The sequence below is a fragment of the Parasteatoda tepidariorum genome, chromosome 1 (assembly GCF_043381705.1).
Source record: "Parasteatoda tepidariorum isolate YZ-2023 chromosome 1, CAS_Ptep_4.0, whole genome shotgun sequence".
Classification (NCBI taxonomy): domain Eukaryota; kingdom Metazoa; phylum Arthropoda; class Arachnida; order Araneae; family Theridiidae; genus Parasteatoda; species Parasteatoda tepidariorum.
In genome coordinates, this window is record NC_092204.1 from 45,965,852 (window position 1) to 45,985,915 (window position 20,064).

At 31.8% G+C, this 20,064-nt stretch overlaps 1 protein-coding gene across 2 annotated transcripts; it reads right to left on the reverse strand.

The window, feature by feature from the left end:
* Positions 1-1,291: 1,291 nt before the first annotated feature.
* LOC107447822 (protein toll-like) lies at positions 1,292-18,465 on the reverse strand. Of its 2 annotated transcripts, none has more exons than XM_043051544.2 (7): positions 17,023-18,465; positions 14,444-15,335; positions 10,877-11,442; positions 8,226-8,352; positions 7,256-7,444; positions 3,439-3,565; positions 1,292-1,894 (listed from the first exon to the last, which is right to left on the reverse strand). In XM_043051544.2, the coding sequence occupies exons 1-7, from the start codon at positions 17,701-17,703 to the stop codon at positions 1,627-1,629; spliced, it is 2,850 nt and encodes a 949-aa protein (XP_042907478.1). In that variant the 5' UTR covers positions 17,704-18,465; the 3' UTR covers positions 1,292-1,626. The 2 variants fall into 2 exon arrangements, with proteins under 2 accessions (XP_042907478.1, XP_042907476.1); XM_043051542.2 differs by lacking the exon at positions 8,226-8,352 and adding an exon at positions 9,495-9,621.
* Positions 18,466-20,064: the final 1,599 nt, after the last annotated feature.

Here is a 20,064-nt window from a genome sequence, read left to right on the forward strand (position 1 = left end):
CAGATCATCTGCTCCTGCATCCCAGAGCACAAGGTCAAGAAAACTGAGATGGACACAGTAGGCCTTGGCCCTCTATGGGCTGTCGTGCCCCTGAGTTTTGTTTTTTAGAAATAAAATTTATAACTTTTGAATCGTTCAATTAAAACTTTGTGGTTAAAAGAAAGCCATGGTGGGATAGTGAGAGTACTTTTAATTTGCTTATTTTTTTGGTGAAAATATCAAAATCAAATTTAATGTATTTCAAAGATATTTCGTTACACTTCAGTGTGTTTTGTAGAATTTTGCTATTATTGCCACATCGTAGCCATTAATGGTAAGCATTACAAATGCTACATTAACTAAATCCAAATATCCGTTTCTTTTAAAATTTGCATAATTTTTTTTTTTTTTAATTCGCAGAGGTTTTGAAGAATTTATTATTTTTATTTCATAGCTCAATTATTGTCAGCTGTGACAATAAAATTTTTTTTTTTCCAGAACAAGAAGTCAAGGAAAAAAAAATTGCTTATATCTTCTTAATCAAAATATATGAACTGTAGATTTAAAATATACAGGGTGTTCTGTGAAGACCACTCTTGTTATATATTTTAAAATTCTTGTCAAAAAGTATGCATATTAAGGGTCGCTTATTAATGATTAAGGAGAACCAAAAAGGGTTTCATAATCCGTGGAATTGGTGAGGTAAGCGCAAAGAAAAGCATAATAACCAGTTTGAGTCCATGATGAAATTTAGAGATGTTATGAATTATTGCCTTTCAATTCCTCTCTGTTTTCTCAAGCTCTCAAACAATTTTTTATGAATTTGTTATTGCGTTCTATAGTAGGTATTTCAATAGCGTTTTTCTTTTTCCCTCGCTTAAACATTAATATGTAAACTTAAACCTTTATGCAACCTTAACCCTTTAATATGCAACCTTTGTTTACTGCATTTTTGACAAGCTTTCTAAATTATGAAGGGTGATGTTTATAAACACTAAGCGTGCAATAGTCACGAAAGTTGCTTCCTTATTGGCTATTTGGCTAATATAAAAAATAATTATATTATTGGCCATTTATAAAAAATAATTTAAATATATTTTAAATTATTTTTGAAACATATTTTAAATTATTTTTTATAATGTCAATTTAAAAGACTTATTTTTTTTGTTAAAATTTATCACTGTTTTACTTTTTTTTTTCTTTTATGAGATTTTCAAAAATTAGAGCTTCCTTCGGATATTTGATAATTCCTTAATACGAAATTTGATAATATCCTTAATTCCTTTCATGAGATATTAAAGCAGACATAATATTCAACCTCTCATAATTTTATTTTAGACACACAATGCAGGAAATGAACAAATCAACATTATCTTTAACAACATTTTATCAATTATCGCAAAACATCAATTTATTTATCATATAACAGTTAATCGATTATTTATCATAAAACTTTAAATTGGAGCATCTTAAATTGATTATTGCTGTGGATGCTGAGTATTGTGTTTCAATTTCACTCATAAAAGATAAACTTTAAAAATTCGATTACTGCTACAATAACAATAAGTTGAAAAAATACTCTCAAATTTTTAAAATTGCACACCCATAAAAATTGTTATAACGATGATTGATTTCTTAATGTTCACGCTAAATCAATCTTTCAGACTCTTCTTCATTGCTAGTGACTGTTTTTGACTTTTTGGGTAAACTGAACTTCAATTTGGTCCAAAAAAGGCACTCGCCCCATTTTATCAAAGTGCTCCTCTTCACTAGACAATTCAGTACAGCATCCAATTTCAATTCTGGTGGTATGCTATCCGTAATGATGAAGATGAATCGTTGGGCTGTTTTTTCGATTGAGCAAGCCATAGCCGTTTTCATCAGTTGCATGCATTGAGAATTTCGTAGAAAATTGCTGAAAAAAGAAAAATCAAAATCTGATTGAAGTTATGCAAGATATCAAGATTTAGTTTCTTGCACGCAACATTTCAGTACCGAGTGCACGTATATTATTGTCAGTTTTTTGCGACATAATGTTTCAGAAAGGAAATGTGATTAGAAGAACTATTAAGTTCCACTGTTAAGAGAATTTTTGCTAAGTAACATTTAAGATTTTTAAGAATGTTGGTCTGTAAAATCCTGTCGGAACATTTTCGCGAAAACTCAAAAATAGCACTAATTATCACGTTTTTTTTTNTTTTTTTTTTTTTTTTTTTTTTTTTTTTTTTTTTTTTTTTTGCCGACAGTGAAAAGTTACATACCAAATATATGACTATTTACTTTTATTTAGTATACATAATTCATATACAGGAATATATATTTTAACATTATGTGCTCAAAAATTTTGAAAACTGTAAAAATATTTTTCTTAAAAAATTAACTTTTTGTTTTAATTTCCATTAAATATGCGCTGATTGCAATATTCAACGATTTGGTGAAATTTGCGCTAGCTTTTTTGTTTGACAGGATTCTACACAAGTACCAAAATTTTAAAGAAGTGATACTCCTCCCCCCTCTTTTTTAGCTCAAATAGTAAGTAAGAAAATGTAGACTTTCCAATCTACTAAGTAAATTCAAAGTATGATAGATCTTACCCTTTTCTTTTTAATATATTTTATTTTTTATCTTCAACAGTATGAAGGCTTCCCAAATGAAAAGTGCACACGCTTAATAGCGTCAGAATTCAGAGTTATCTTACAGTTCGCATGAGAGCATTCTAAGTGAATGTAAAGTCATAAAATGCTTGTGGCCAGAACGCAATAGTAAGATTCTTAGCAGCGGATACAAAGCTTATGTGGACATTAAAAACCTTTAGGGTAGAACGGTTTATGTCTATTTTTCACAAAAGTTATGATTGAATCACCATTTGCTGCCATTTAAGGATTATTAATTGAGAAAAAGAATGGGGGGTATGGTCCCCTCTTACAGATATACAGGCCTTGCAACGTAATTTCATACTTGAAATAAGGCAGTTTATCATTTCCTGTGGCAATAGGTCCCACTCTTTCAGAAACACTGTTTTCATTCCCTGGATGGTTCTCGGAGGGGGTAGCGAGTTGCAATTGCCCTCCCCAGACATGCTCCTTAGGGTTGAGATATGGCGATCTGGCTAGCCAATCCATCCGACCAAAAGAGTTCTATGTGACCTCGCGTTATCGTTCAATAAAATGAACACAGGGCCCACTGCACCCCTGAAAAAGCGAACATAGTGCTCCAAGACCTGACACAGTCGCAGGGCTTCTTTCAAAGTCATGGAGAGGTGTACGGCCATCCAACATGATGCCTGCCCTGACCATTAAACCTGTTCCGCCATAATGGTTGATTTCGCGGACAATGGAGGGTAGTTAACCCTGGGTAGCGGGTCCCTGGTTCTCTCTGGTTTTATTCTTTTCTAGAGAATAATTACGATTGTCAAATAGAGATCTTCCTGTTTATTATTATTATTCCTTGGAATCTTACCTAGATAGAATAACTATAACTTTACAACAGTCTGCTACGGATGAATTGATACTGAGGGGAGAGGATGACAGAAGTACTTGTCGGGAAGGTACAAAGAGTCGGTATTTTCTGGAATCAGTCTCTAAGCCTGTAAAATTAAAAGAAATGTAAAAGGGGAAATTTTTTCAATATGCTCAAATGAAAATAAACATCAGGTGATACTTGTATATGTCAAATAACTGACACAGAGGCCGGGATAGCCTGGTTGTTAGAGTACTGGGCCCTTGTCCAAGAGTTCATGGGTTCGATCCCCGCCGGCCGAAGTAAATGACGAAGAAGACTCCTCGTGTAATAAATAGTGACTGATGCACGCTAAATCTGTCGAGTTACAAAGTCCTCTATGTTCCCATAACAAATCAATACATCTAGGGGTACTGATCCAGGAGTTTCCTTGTCTTCTGGATCGGTTTAAAATTACAAGGCTACGGAGTTAAACATTAGTAGTCGTAAACCCCAAAATTGGGTCGGCTGTTCAACGACGGTTATAGAATAACTGATACAGTGTTCATTGCTCTAACACGATCGTATGGCAAACCTCACAATATATGTACACGTCGTTCTTTAATAACCCATTCAATATTTATCAGGTTGAATTGGCTAATGTAGTTTCCTCTGCACGTAGGAATTTTGAAATGTGTTTTATAATTTTTGAATCGTAAAACGTTGAACCCTGATTTTGCAATAATTTTCATAAAAATGGCTCTATTTTGTAATTTTTCTAAAAAGAAAGAAAGAAAGACCTATTACCCCGTGTAGTTGGTGACTGATGCACGTTAAAATTCTGTCGAGTCGCAAAGTCCTCCATGTTCCCATAACAAATCAATACCTCTGCGGGTACTGGATTGGAGATCGATCGTTCTCTGATTTAGGTAAAAATTACGATCTGTGGATGTATGAATGGGTCTGCCTTATAAACAGGTGTGACGTATGATGTGGCAGAAGTCAAATTCTTGGCCATAGATGGCGCCACTGAAAAACAAGAATCGCACACTCTGCCTTAAATTTGTTCAGTTTCACCAAACAGGCTTGCCCGTGTGGCAAGTGGCATTAGAACCAACCAACCTGTGAATAGTTATGTAAATAATAACAAACTTCCTAATTCCGGGAGAAATTTACAAAAGTTTGCGTGTATCCCTCCGCTTATGTTATGCTTACGGAGGTGACGTGTGAATGTTGATATTCTAGGAAGTTTTATTATTGTGATTTTTGTAATCAAATGTACGTGAAATTTCACCATTCATAAGAGTTTTCTGTTATTTATAAATTCTAACAGGTCGTGAGCCGAAACCAAAGTTAACCCTTTCGCGCCTAACGGGACACATACGTCCCAAGCAAATTTCAAAAAAATCTTTTGGGACAGAAACGCTTTTCTGTCTAGTGGGAGACTTTCCCACCAGTCCTGCCAATATTTTGGGAAGTATTTTTATTCACAGAACATAGATGGCACTACCGTACATAATGCAATTCCTGCGTTTTTGAAGTGTTGTAGCAGCTCATTCTATACTGTACGAACGTAAATAGTTTAGTTTTGAAAAATACCGTCTATTTTCGATTAAATTTTGATTTATGTATAAATCTAAGGCCAGAGAAGTTACTCACGAAGCGGATTACCTCTAATAAACTGATAAGTAGCAAAGTTTTACTTCCGTTTTTATTATCGGGACATATGTTTCCCTCTCGTCTTGGATAGTGGGAACATATTATCCCAACAGTCCTATGTGATCATTGGTTTTCTTTTCCAAAATTACTCATTGAAGACTACTAGGACACATATGCCGCAGTTGTCAGGACCGATGGGACATATATGTCCCGATCCTAAATCAGTGTTTAAAATCTTCCTAAAAATATAACATCTTAGTTTCATCTAACCCTACTCATAGTTTATGCTATCAAAATTGTTCTGTTGTAAAAAAAAACTTGTCGCGAGAAGGTTAAGAAAATTAATATCGCAACTTAAATAAAGTGTAAGGTTTGCCGTGTTTTGAGTGTTATCCCTTGGTTGGCTACAATTGCGTGGAATATCGCTGGTTCTTATTTGTTTCGTTGGAAGTTAAATTGAAAGAACGCTTAATATTACAAACATTGTAAGTGTAATAATATTGATTGGCGTGCTTTACCAAGCTTAGGCGTGAAAATCATTCGGAAGTAGTAACCCGGAACTCTTACGACGAATTTCAACCCCTAGCGCTATCTGTGCCTAGCTTTGCAGGGCCAACCATACATTATAGGCATCCATTATTATATATTTGCAAGTGACGTAGTGTGGGTATCTCCATCCTGATTGGTTGTTGAAACGTGGCATTTGTTTACATTAACAACTGTTCTTTCCATTCTATTTCGAGTAAGCCAAGTCCGTCAAGTATCAATTCTTTTAAATGACACAGTCTATATTCTTTTACTATATATTTCTTACTTAACACAAGGACAGGCACGAAGCCATGCAGAACATTAACAAACAAATTATGCATTGAAGTTGCCAGGTACACAAAACAAAAATATATAACGGTTATGATAAAATGCATAAGCAAACAATAATTCTTAGTTAAGTAAAAGACGTTAACGAAGAAGAATTATATTTCAACAAATTCGATGTTCAATACAAACTTGTATTTAATTAACTTCACGTAAATTGACATTCTAACTTGTGTGTAAAACGACTTTACCTGCCATTTTGCTTACAAACGAGCAGTTGGCGCTGACGTCATAGGTCACATGTGTGGGTATCTGATTTTCTTAAAATGCATGTACCCATTTGGATACCTACAAGTGACATAATCGTTGGTAAATCGTGATATTTGTCGATGCAGGAGCCAATCAGATTCGACACACACGCGTGACGTCGCTTACAGGTATCCAATTAAATCTGCTTACATGGTTAGGTCAAAGAACTTATACAATCTTTACAACTTATTTAGCAGGAAACAGTTTCCCATCTTCACCCTTATACAATCTTTGGTTAGGACTAATCACTTCACTTAAGGTGCATTCACCCAATTATCCGACTTATCGAGTTCTCCTTTTTTAGGAGTTTCTTTAAAATTATTTGATTGAAATAATTTTAATTCAAATCATGCTACTTTATTTATTATGCCCTTTATAAATTTGGAAGAAGAAGTCGTTTCTTTGAGAAAACTGTAGAAATATTTATTATGTCTGCACAATAAATTCCGTCCAAAATTTACAATTTCGCGAATCTTTAACGAGTAGTTTATTCAGTTGAATTTTTGCGTTTTTAGTTACCTGAATCTGCATTTTAATATTTTATTGATAATAGGACTTTATTGATAACAGGAATAATTTCCTTTTTCCTAACATTCCATGAATTATTGCATAATGATATCCCTTAATATATATTTTTAAAATATTTGTCAAAGATAATTTACACAAATTAAGGGTTGCAAAGTGCTTTCGAACTCTAATACATCACTGCTGAGCAAGTCACGACTATAAACATTTGACTACCAGAAGAAAAAAATATAGTTGAAAAGCGATTCTTAGAAACGCATTCAATTTTCATCTGGCAATCAAACTGGTTTTACTGTTTTTTATTCCACCTCCTTCCTCATTAGTGATTTGGCAGACTTTGATTGCATGTTTGTTTTTTCCTTGCTTAAACATTAATTTTCAATCCCTTATGTGTATACTTTGAGAAAGATACATTACGAAAGCCATCTGCACATAATAGAGGAAAATAAATTGATTCGCTGATAAAAGAATAGTGAAGCGTTTGATATTTTTCATAATTAATATTTTAAAATCTTAATGAATTAGTACAAACCTTCTTCAATAACTCCCAAAGCGAATTCATCATCTTCATCTGCAAATAATAGAAATGCATCAAAGGAATAATCATAGTCTTCTTCTGTCTTTAAGCATTGGCATCCACATTCAAAGAAGATAGCTACGAGTAGTTTCCGATATAAATAGAGAATGAAACAGGTCATCAGTAGGAACACTGAGAAAATTGCTAAAAATTGAAAAGAATAACACAATTAAAAAATATTGGAAAAAAAATTTAAAATCTTGAAGTGGATGTATCAAAAACATAAAGCTGTTGATAAAAGTTTATTAATGTTGATAAAATGTTAAAAAAATCGAAAAGTGAAGTAAGAATTTAGTCAAATTTATCATGGTAGGGTTAACAACGTTAACTCTCAACTGCATCACGAATCTCTCTTTTTTTTCTTCTTTTTTAAAAAAAAATATATAACAGAGAATGAAAAGAGAATTTACAAAGGAAAGAAGGAAAGAAATATAGTATATATATAGAAAGAGATTTCGAATGTTTTTTTTTATTGTTTTTATAATACGAAATTTAGTATTTAGATTTAAAAAAACGAATTTAAGGAATTCGGTTATGAAAATGTTATTGTAAAAACAGTTGTTTTAAAATTATTTTAACCACGTAATTGAGTTTAGCAAAATATAATAGTAGTTAAATTATACTTTTTTAAAGTTAAATAAGTCATAGGTATAAAGATATGTAACAAATCACCCTTTCTTTGAATTTCGAATTCGAGGGTTTTTTGGCTTTTTTTGATGAAAAAAAATTTATTAATCCGAGAGTGAATCCCTTCACCAGTGGAAATAACGAAGTTACTGTGAAAATTCGGAAGAAACTCAGAGCTTTATTAAAAACTAGAATACATTTTAGAAAACTATAAAGTATTTGCTTGCTTAACACTTATTAAACTAACAAATAAATGTGAGTTGTTTTTTTTTGTAAAATAAATAATACATTTTTTTACCTATGATAACAATATAGGTATCCTTCTCCGATTTTTCAGGACAAAAATTTCCGTAGTTGAGATTGATGATAACTTGATTTTTCAGACTGCCATTGTCTCCACACTTGATATCTTGTAAGTCTAAAATCTTCAAAATAAAAACACTGACTTCAGGAACTAGAATTAATTTTTAAAGGTGTAAAAATATGATGTGTGTAAATGTAATGATATTGTGACAAAAGTAACTTCGAGTGCTTTTTATAGTTAATGTTGTAATATTAGATTTATTGACCTAAATAAGTTCGAAACGTGTTTTGCACAAAAACTTTAAAAGTTATTAGCTAAAATAAAATAAAACTTTAAAAAAAAATAATTCTTAGAAAATTATTTTGAATAATTTCTTTATATTTAAATTGCTTTACTTTTCTTCAAAATTAAATTTTCTTATTTGCACATGCGTAATTAAACATAGAGCTATTAAAGCATTATTTTCGCTTTTAAACATTATTATTATTATTATTTTAAATTCTTCTTACTTATTTCGTTGTATAATTCTCTGGATCTGATTAAATTAGCATTTTATCTCTTGAAATAGTTTTTTTTTTCTGAGATTACTTTAAGATATAAATTCAACTGAGAATACAGATATAAATTCAACTCAGATTACTTTAAGATATAAATTCAATTTACATGCTTTTCAGGGTTAACCTAAATAATTAATCGATTTTTAAAAATGACTGCTTATTTGAAAACATATAACGTACAAGATGGGTGATACATGAAAAAATACATATGGTTATAGTTTGTCTGAGGTAAGAACTCCCCTAGCTAGTCGCCTGTACCCGTGGCTGTGACGATGGTAACGAGGTATAACTATTTCAAGTAGGGGTGCGGGATCATTTCTTAGGACATGTTTTGGCTCGGTTCGGCGAGAGAAAGGGAATTTTTTTTCTCCGGTTTATTGTGTTAGCCCTAGAGTGGAGAAGCTACCCTCTCTGAAATGCGCTATTCTTGTTTCCATAGCAGCAGACGGCCTCAGACTTTGTGGGGGGGGGATTTCTTACCGTAGACAAACGATACAAAGTTCCTGACGTGTGCACCTTGGTCATCTGACGCTGTCACACATCCAAATAGCAAACCAGTTTCGGCCTTACGTTCAATAGTATGATTCTAGCATTGTCCATCCCTGAACCAATGATGTGTTCCTGCAGGCCTTAGGGATATAGTGCGGCTTTGAGGAGAACTCCTCCAGACTGAAAGTCTGNTAAAATAAATAATAAATTTTTTTACCTATGATAACAATATAGGTATCCTTCTCCGATTTTTCAGGACAAAAATTTCCGTAGCTGAGATTGATGATAACTTGATTTTTCAGATTACCATTGTCTCCACACTTGATTTCTTGTAAGTCTAAAATCTTCAAAATAAAAACACTAACTTTAGGAATTATAATTAATTTTTAAATGTGTAAAAATATTAATGATATTGTGACAAAAGTAACTTCGAGTGCTTTTTATAGTCAATGTTGTAATTTTTGATTTCTTGACCTAAATAAGTTCGAAACGTGTTTTGTACAAAATCTTTAAGAGTTATTAGCTAAAATAAAATTAAACTTAAAAAATAATAATTCTTAGAAAAATATTTTGAATCTTTTTTTTTTTATATTTAAAATGCTTTCCTTTTTTTTTAAATTAAAATTTCTAATCTATACATCTGTTATTAAACATAGAGTTATTGCATCATTATTTTTGCTTTTAAACATTACTATTTTTTTTTTTTTTAATTCTTCTTACTTATTTGGTTGTATAATTTTTTGAATCCAATAAAATTAGCATTTTATCACTTGAAATAATTTTTTTTTTCTGAGATTACTTTAAGATATAAATTCAACTGAGAATAGGGATATAAATTCAACTCTGATTACTTTAAGACATAAATTCAATTTACATGCTTTTCAGGGTTAACCTAAATAATTCGTCTATTTTTAAAAATGACTGCTCATTTAAAAAATATAACTTACAAGTCGAGTGATACATGAAAAAATACACATAGCTGTAGTTTGTCTAAGGTGAGAACTCCCGTAGCTAGTCGTCTGGACCCATGACGGTGACGATGGTTACGAGGTATAGCTATTTCAAGTAGGGGTGTGGGATCATTGCTTAGGACATGTTTTGAAGTGGTTTCGGCCAGAGAAAGGGAATCTTTTTCTTCGGTTTATTGTGTTAGCCCTAGAGTGAAGAGAATCTACCCTCTATGAAATGCGCTATTCTTGTTTCCATAGCACCAGGCGGCATCAGACTTTGTGGTGGGGGTATTTCTTACCGTTGACAAACGGTGCAAAATTCCTGACGTGTGCACCCTTGGTCATCTGACACAGTCACACATCTTAATAGCAAACCATTTTCGGCCTTACGTTCATTAGTATGATTCTAGCATTGTCCATCCCTGAAGCAATGGTGTGTTCCTGCAAGTCTTAGGGGTACATAAACTTGTTGAAACGAAGTTTAGTACCCCCAATGCCAATTTGTGAAAGACAAAATAAGTAAATAGTCTTTTGAAACTTTATAAATTATTTAGGGTAACCTGTTACTTTTAGCATTTTTTCTGTGCACCAAAAACTTTACTTCATTAACATTAAAACAATTTTATATGTTCGAAATGCAAGAACTTACCGACGAGTTATGAATTAACAACCATTGTCTGAAGTCCCATGCTTTACAGTCACAAATCCATGGGTTCACAGATAAAGTAATTTGGCTTAATGTTGTATTTTTCCAGTTCTCATACGGAATTTTTGTCAAATTATTTCGAGACAAATAGAGCTTCTCTATGGAAGAAGATAATTCAACTTGTATGTCTGTCAGCTTGTTACCCTCTAAGTTCAAAACTTCTAGTTCTGGATAATCGGCCGTATTAAATTCTATAGCTGTTAATTTATTTTCACTGATATCAATACTTTTTGCGTTCCTAGGGAAAACACTTGGTTTGTTGGTTAGTTCTTTATCGGAACAGTTGACATTAGTTGAAATGTTTATACCGGCAGCAACACACTTGCATTCGCAACTTTCAGGACAGTCTTCATTCCAATCTACCAACAACGTTTCGTTTAGATCTTTTATTGCAATGCCATGGAGATTGGAAGGTGAGTGACATAGTGGATTGTCTTGAAGTTTAGAATTATTGTTTTTCAGCCATTCTAACATCCAAAGCAGTCTACAGTCACAGGATAGGGGATTATCTGCAATAAATTTATATATTTTAAAGCGTTACTTTAAGTAAAGCTAAAGTGACAATAAATAACTTGGGCAAAGTTTAAAACTAAATACATTTTTCTTTCTTTAATTTAATGCCAACTTATTTTGGAAAATGTGATGCTTCCTTGGTCACAAAAATTCTTATCAAACTAAAGATGGACATTAAAATAAAATAAAAATTATTCAAACAGGATCCTGCTCCCGCACATTTTGTTGGAATGCCCGAGCTAAAAGCACTTAAGAATCGTGGGAGGTATATTTTTTCGTCTTTCTCATCAATACAAGAAGGACAGATCATCAGACTTGATTTAGCAGGTGTGAATTCAATGGATCAGATTTGAATTCAAATAAAAATTTCATTTGGTTTCTTTTGGAGACAAAAGCTTTGTGCTAAACCTCATAAGACTTTGCCAGTCCCTAAAAAACTTTTGAGCTAGAAACGCGGAGAAATACAGTAAGTTATTGGCAGAAAAAATTGTGACATGTTTACATCTCTACATTTAGGCCAACGATGATCCTCTTTTTTAAAATGTGTAGCTATGTTAGAGGAGGCAATGTTTCCATTTTTATTTTGAAAGTTTAGTTTTAATATTTAAACAAATATTGAAATTGTGTATTTTGTGAGTTCAAATTATTTCTTGTTATGCTGTAGATTTAAACAGTTAAATTGAGTCGTAAAAAATAAAATAAAAGTTTTTTTGTGATTTTAATTTATATCTATTAAAAATATTGAGGCAAAACAAACTTTCAATCAATTTTTTAAAAAAAATGAACCGTTTAATTTTAATCAATGGATTTTTCTTGCTCGTCATATTTGATCGCTGAATCTGTATCTATATCTGTATAATCTATGTATCTATGTATAATCTGTATAATATGTATAATCTGTCTGATCTATGAATCTGTATCTATAAAAAAAAAGAAAGGAAAATGATGACCAGGCTATGAATTGGACAGATAAATCACGCATTATGATGCAACTTTCTCTCATTAAGATCTGAATTACTTTGGATGCTATCAACATAAAATTAATGAAAGTAAAATGAAAGCATTGTTTGCCTCTGAATTTTTTTTTTTTTATTTTGTTTCGGATTAAAGAGTATTTACTACAAATATGTATAAATAATCTTGTCATAATCTTATTTTCATTTTGACTATTATTACAAATTAAAGGCATAAAACTAAAAGTTGCGTTTCTTTATTGTAAAAGCAATCCTGTGATATTACCCAATTACGGAGTATTTTAATTTTAAGTATATTTCAATATCATATTTTATGATAATTTTTAAACTATTTTAAAATTAGTAAAGAGTAAATAAATTTATAGTACATAATTATCTATTTAATTACACATGCTAAGTCTGTGCTTTATATTTCCAATGTAATACTAGTATATATAATTATCTATGTATTATACTGTAAGTCTATAGTGAGGAAGATCTCCGTATCTTATCTGATTCGCTTTATGATCGAGATATTGATTTCAGCCTTGTCCCGCGTGCTTCAAGAAAGGATGAAATATTCTTCTAATACTCCCTTTTTTGTTGAATGATATTAACACAAATGATTAATGAAATTATTCGTATTTATCACTGTATATTTTTTCACGAATTGTTTTTGTATATGTCTGGTTTAGTGGTTGATGGACAAGAGTTTGAGTCCTGACTTGGCAAGTAAGCAGGCCATTTTGTCCTATGAAGCAGTAAGTGTATGGGAGCATTGTATCTGTGCCTGAATCACTGACCCTTTGCTATTAAGTTCTCTACTGTCTGTCCATGGAAAGAACTCCCCACGCCATTCGTCCGGTGCAGTGGCGGTGACTAAGGTTACGAGGTTTGACTGTTTCAAGTAGGGGTGTTAGGTCGATATTTAAGACAGGTTTCGACTTGAGTCAGTCGGAGAAAGGGAATCAGGGGAAAGAGAAGCTCTCCTCTTTGAAAAGTGCTGTTTCTTGCTTCCATAGCAGACCTCAGACTTTAGGGCGAGGGGAGTTCTTTCTAAAGACAAACTATAAAGGAGTTGCACTGAAATCTGGGTCGGAGAACATAAAAATAAGGGGCCCTAGTAACTTTTTTTTTTAAAAAAAGAAGCATATTAAAATTTAAGATATCTTATTTAGCATATTAAAATGTTTCTAGCTTCCACAGGAGCAGAGCTTACCTGCAACATTACCAAAAATTTGTAGACTGTAATATAAACTACAATGATAACGAAAAGTTTAATAATAGATTTTTTAGAAAGATTTTTCAATCATGATTACATTTATTTTATTTTATACTTTTTAATTTTTGAAATTAAAAAAAAAGCCTAAACAACTCGAATTCGATGATATTTCTACCATGATTTTATGACATTTCATTGTTGAAAAACACAAAACAGGCATAGTTATTCAAAATTAGTTTGCGTCAAAAATAGCACAGTATCTCAGTAAATGAATGGACAATGTTTAAGCATTTTATTTCTAATAAATTACTATATTGCTGTTTTCGGGGTGGGGGAAGAAATTAAAATAAGGCTACAGAAATACTGGAACGGAAGATTAACTTAAATATTTTAATTAAAAAATAGCCAATTCGCGATATTTTTCCATCTAGAAGAAAATTATCAAAAACACTGCCTTATTTTCAGTTCTCGCAAATTTTCATGAGCCCAGACAATGCAGTATTGCAGTAAGCTTGCAAATATTAAAAATTAAACCACAAACGCATTTCATATTCATAAAACTGCGGCTTTTTTCCATACTGACGTTTTGCGCCATTTTCAGGACAAGCATAGACAGCGCTAGCTTTAGATAGGCTTAACTTGTCGTAACATGTCATGAGTAACTGTTGCAAACTCACAGCAGTTATGAAAATAGCATATTATTCGCAACGCAAAAAAAAAAGAAGCGTTTTTTCGTGCAATGTCAGAGACTTTGAAAAACAGCTTTATAAACAAAACAAATAACTCTGCCACGTATTTTGTAAAGATCAAACTTATTCTTACCTTCAAGCCACAACTTTTGGAAAGAGTGAGATTTGAGCTTAACTGTAGGTAAAGAACCATTCATCAGAGTTGTCAAATTATTTCTGGCCAAATTCAGAGCAGTCAAATTGTAGATGTCCAAAAATGCATCCGTTACAGACATAATATTGTTGCCATCCAAATATACTTTTTTTAAATTTCTAAGACCTTTAAATTCGTTTTCCAGTGACTGAAGTGAGGAAGAAGTCATTCTAAGGTAACTCAAACTACTTAAACTTGTCAAAAACTGGTTCAAAGTTTTTATCTTAGTAAATGACAAATCAAGTGACTGGAGTTTTTGTTGTCTTTCAAAACTTCCCATTTTAACATCAGATATTGGATTTCTAGACAAATTCAGATATTTTATGGATGTTAAATTCATAAAATCAATCTCACTGATACCAGCTACCTGATTTCCACTTAAATTCAAATAAAGAATACGTTGGTAATGGCTATCAATTTTAATAGATGAAATTTCATTTTCATTGAGTGCGATGGACTCTAAATTAGGTAGCTCAGTAGGGGTGGTAAAGATTAAAAGATTATCCATTGATTTGAAATTGTTGCTACTTAATACAATTTTTCTTATATATTTTGAGCCAGCAAAAAAATCCTTTGGAATATTCGACAAATTATTTCCATTTAAATGCAAATCGTGTAAATAATTTAAGTTTTTAATTAAATCAGGATCCAAACTCATAAATTGGTTATTGCTGAGACCTAATGTCATAAGTTTCTTCTGGGAATTTTGGAAGGTGGAATTACTCAGGTTCAAATTAGGATTTCCACCAAGATCAAGCCATTTCAAAGCATATAATTCTCTATTAAACACATTATCCACATCACTCAGGTTGTTTCCGTAAAGGTTAAGTGTCTGAAAAATAAAATAAAAAATTATATTCCATCATCTGTAGCAACTAATTTATGTAAACTGGAGCTTTGTGAGTAAATAATGACAATTACAGATACGAAATTTAGTTTAAAGATAAATGGGAACACTGAATTCGCTATACTTCTTCTCGAAGCCTGACGGCAAGGGGACTCTAACCCATGATTCGTCTACCACTGAGGATATTTCACGTCTGCACTGTGATTGGTGCAAGCCGGATGTGGAATTCGTATCGACTGGGATTCGAACCCGGTTCGCCACATTGGAAGGAGAACGTTCTATCCCCAGAGCCATCGCTGCTCAAAATGCGACTTTTGTAACAAAATGAATTTTAAAATTACTATTTTTGAAGAACAATTCTTCCTAAAATTTTATTAAACAAATCTTGAGTATTTTATCTGGCATATGTTTCTCTTTGGAAATTGATCTTCTTTAACTAAACATGAATAGGTTAGTTTTTGTTACATTGAGTACAAACTAACTAATTCACACTCAGAAAAAATCGGCTTACCTTTGAACCGTCATGTCGNCGAACCCGGTTCGTCAGATTGGAAGGCGAGCGCTCTATACCCTGAGCCATCGCTGCTCAAAATGCGACTTTTGTAACAAAATGAATTTTAAAATTACTATTTTTGAAGAACAATTCTTCCTAAAATTTTATTAAACAAATCTCGAGTATTTAATCTGACATATGTTTCTCTTTGGGAATTGATCTTCTTTAAGTAAACATGAATAGGTTAGTTTTTGTTACATTGAGAACAAACTAACTAATTCACACTCAGAAAAAATCAGTTGAACCATCATGTCGGTACCTTGAATTACAGGGCAAAATTAGCGGTCGCCATCGGTCTTAGAGGACTAAATATCTTGGCGACTAAAATTGTCTACCAGTTGCCACTTGATCGCTACTAATAATATATTTTCGTCGAAAATGAAACCCCATGTGCATTTCTCTTATTATTATTTTAAATTAATATGGAATTGTTATGAATATTTTATAATATTCTGAAACTACTTTATTTTATGCTTGTTTTCTTAAAATTTTTCTTCATTTTAGGAGAGAATCTTGTAATGCTTGCCATATTTCGAGAAAGGCTTCAAGAGACAATGCCTGGTATCATTAATATCAATTTTTTTTAATCGCTTAAAATTTTCGATTTTTGAAAAATTGGCCAGATGTTTTAAGAACTGCCACTGTTAAAAATGTTATAACTATCACTGGTTAGTCCTATAATTTTGCTATATGCCTTGAAAAATAATATAGTTCAAATTTACTGAAAATTTAATAAGGTGTTGAATTGAATCATATATCCGTTAAAATTGAATGATAATATCGTATGATCATGTTTAAGAAATGCGGTAATATGGTTCCATTTATCACAATATTAAGGTTGCAGTTGAACTGTATTATCCAAAAATTTTCGATTCATATATTCAATTACTCCAAAATTTCGATCGTAGCATGCATTTCGAGAGAAAATGGCTGGTAGAGTAGGTGTTGATTTTCAGTTTATAAAATTATGTTAATATTATAAAAAGCATATTTAATATTTTCCCCTCCTTGCACACCCCTCTGAGTTCCGACCTTTTGAAATTGGTCAGAAGAATTTCGAATCACCCAGTACAGTCTTACAATTAAACAGCTTATGAATGAGATTTGAAATTGCCTTACCTCTAGATTTAAGTTGTTAAGTATTCTATCCACAGTCAGAAGCCGATTGTAGGCTAGATTCAATCTTTTTAGGTTGAATGCTTGCCGGAATACTGAGACGTTCAGAATTTCCAAGGAATTGTGCGACAAATCCAGATTTGTCATCGCGAATGCATTCGCGAAAGCATCTGCTGCAATGTAACTTATGTTGTTATTACTGAACATAAAATCAGCAGTTGTCGTCATAGCATGCAACTCATCATGGATGCCTTCTAAGACGCCATTACTCATTTCTAAAACTCTGAAATCGGACAAAGCTGCTCCTTTTGGAATGGTCGAGAACATTGTACCATTCAAACTAACGATTTCTAAATTTTTGATGAAAGCTAAAGCATCATCAGCTATATTTCCTAGAGGACCTGATATTTCCAAGATATCAATGGACTGGTTTGCAAAGCTCTTGCTCTTGAGATATTTCAAGTATTGTCCAGATAGGCTTAAAGTGTGAACACGAGGATAATTCTTTAACACGTTGTTTATTGGTTGAACGTCACCAACATACTTGCATATTATTGTAATGCCAGTTTTGTAAGTATAACAATAACATCTTGGTTCTGTGAGGCATAAGTGAGATTGGCTAGTACTTGAAATAAATAGAAGAACTATTACAGTTAACAGAATTCTAGAAATTAATCCTTCCATATTGCAGCGAACTTTCGAATTCGTTATTTTTTAGTAACAGAAAGGGCACAAATACATACAATTTGACAATAAATCATCTGTACTAAGATATTTAAATGAATATGTTTTCAAGTTTTGTCATTATTACATATGATTTAATTTCTATTTCTAAATCAGAGACTTTATTTTATATACAAAAAATAGCAGCCAAAAGGGAGGAGATTATTTTTAGACTGGTGTAATTATATTAGCACTGCATTTGATATTGGCACTTAATAATTTTAAATAATTTCATGCATTATCTAACAAAAAGTTATCAGCTTCAAAATATGCATGGAGATATATTTTTTCAGAAATATTATTTCCTTTAGCAAACAACAATGATTCTTTTCTGATTTAAAAACATGCCACTTTGGTAAATAAAGTACTCACCGCTAAAAAACGCTAGCTTACTTCAGACATTTTCTTCTCACCATTTTTTTTTTAATATATATATCTTTGATTTTAGAACATTTTTAAAAACAAATTTCTTCTTTCTATTACTTAATGGCTAAGATAGTTACATTTTATCTCGTTTTTTCTTTTAAAATCGACGCTCGTATACAAAACAACAACATATAATTTAATCTATACTTCTGGTAAGATGCTGCTTTCTTGTAAAATGTTAGTTCTATTTGCCGCACCTTTTTCGCAAAACGAAACTTTAGACATAAGATAAGATATTTATATCAGAAATGTATGTATTTATTAATATGTTGAACGGAAACATTTCTTAGATGTACTGAAGGGTTTTCTTTTTTATCTCTCTTTCGTTTAACTCTTGCAAGCTTTATCTAAGTTACTTTCGCCTTATGCTTAGGGTTTAATCAGTTTTAAGATATTTTTTATTTTATGCCAGCGGTAAAGTATGCGTTCGTTTTAACGATNTTTTTTTTTTTTTTTTTGTTAGCTTCTCGTTAATTGGATATGATAAGCTCACCGGATATAAAATTAGTCACCCTCAGAAAAACTTCGAAAAGCATAGTTTAATTTTGTTTCGCTTATGATTATTTTTTGGTATTTTTCTTATGAGGAATTTGGCCCGCTAAGTTGACCAAAACCAGCAGGTTTATTTTAATATTATTGATCATCAGGTGTAACCTTTCAGTCAACATCCTCATGATTTGAGTATGCTGTTGGTGTGTGGTGTCAATACCCCTTTCCTTCAAGAGGACAGCAACAAAGCTCTTATGGCTGGAAGAGTAAAGAGATTTAGTGGCAGAGAAAAAGAAGAGTAGAGAGATCTGAGTTCAAAGCGCATGCGCGAATATTTTCCAGCAAATTGCAAACAATTAGAAAATAAGGTTAAAATTACGGATAACATAATACAGACGCTTTGCTAATTCTCTATTATGTGATTGGATCTATGAACAATCACTAACGCTATTACATCTCGATTGGTTTGTAAAATCACATAATTTGAGTTGAATCTCATAAGGAATCTGTGAGACATGTTGGAACAGCCTATAAGCCAACATTTGGTTAAATCAAATACTCAACAAGAATGCTTAATGTGGCTGCGACGCAACTGCAAAACGTCGTGGATTTGCTTCCTATGAATGGAGGAAGATGTAAATTCGAGCAGCGAAGTTAAACGGTAATGAAGGATACTTTTTCAGATATCCCTAAGGATGACAAATGTTTATACTTTTTAAAGTTTTTATTAAAAAAATGATGTTTTTGTCTACAGTGGGCCTGCGGTATGGGGTTTGTAAATAATAAAATCGGTTATTTAACTTTTTGTTACAATAAAGCTAGTAAAAACAAAATGGAACTAATTTAAGAAAAATTAAATTTTTTATAAAATTAAACTAAAATTAAAATTTGTTAAAGCATTAATTTTTCCTAAATTTTTTACTCTGCAAAATTTAATAACATTCTCATAAAACGTGGAAAAAATTAGTAAATAAATTTATTACTTCACCAAGTTTAACTTTTTGAATAAATAAATGCTTTTTTTTTTTATACTAACCTCCATTTTTATTAAAGAGAACTTAATGTGGATATCCCCACAGCCTAGCGTCCAAAGCAACTAAAATCTGCCTCTCAGGAGATAATTGCTCATTCAAACTTATAATAGATTAAATTTAAAAAAATGTAAATCAAAAGTGAATCTTAAAATATGTGATAAAATATTTAATCCCACATAATTCATCTCACATTTAAACAATGAATAAAAATAGTCCAGAGTTAAAGAGTCAAACACAAATAAAATTAAATTTTTTAAGATAAAAACCTTATATTATAATTTACTTTTAACAATCTAGTATGGGTTATCATTTACCTGAATATGAAAGTGCAGTTTAGTAAATCAGCTAAAATTTACAAAGACATTTTGACTAA

Excerpts from the sequence above, each read along its gene's own strand:
- LOC107447822 (XM_043051544.2), bottom strand. The coding sequence starts at position 17,703 with ATGGAAGGATTAATTTCTAGAATTCTGTTAACTGTAATAGTTCTTCTA. Across the intron at positions 15,336-17,022 it reads TTAACAACTTAAATCTAGAG|ACACTTAACCTTTACGGAAA; the intron begins GTAAGGCAATTT and ends TTTATTTTTCAG. Across the intron at positions 11,443-14,443 it reads CCAAAAGTTGTGGCTTGAAG|ATAATCCCCTATCCTGTGAC; the intron begins GTAAGAATAAGT and ends AATTTATTGCAG.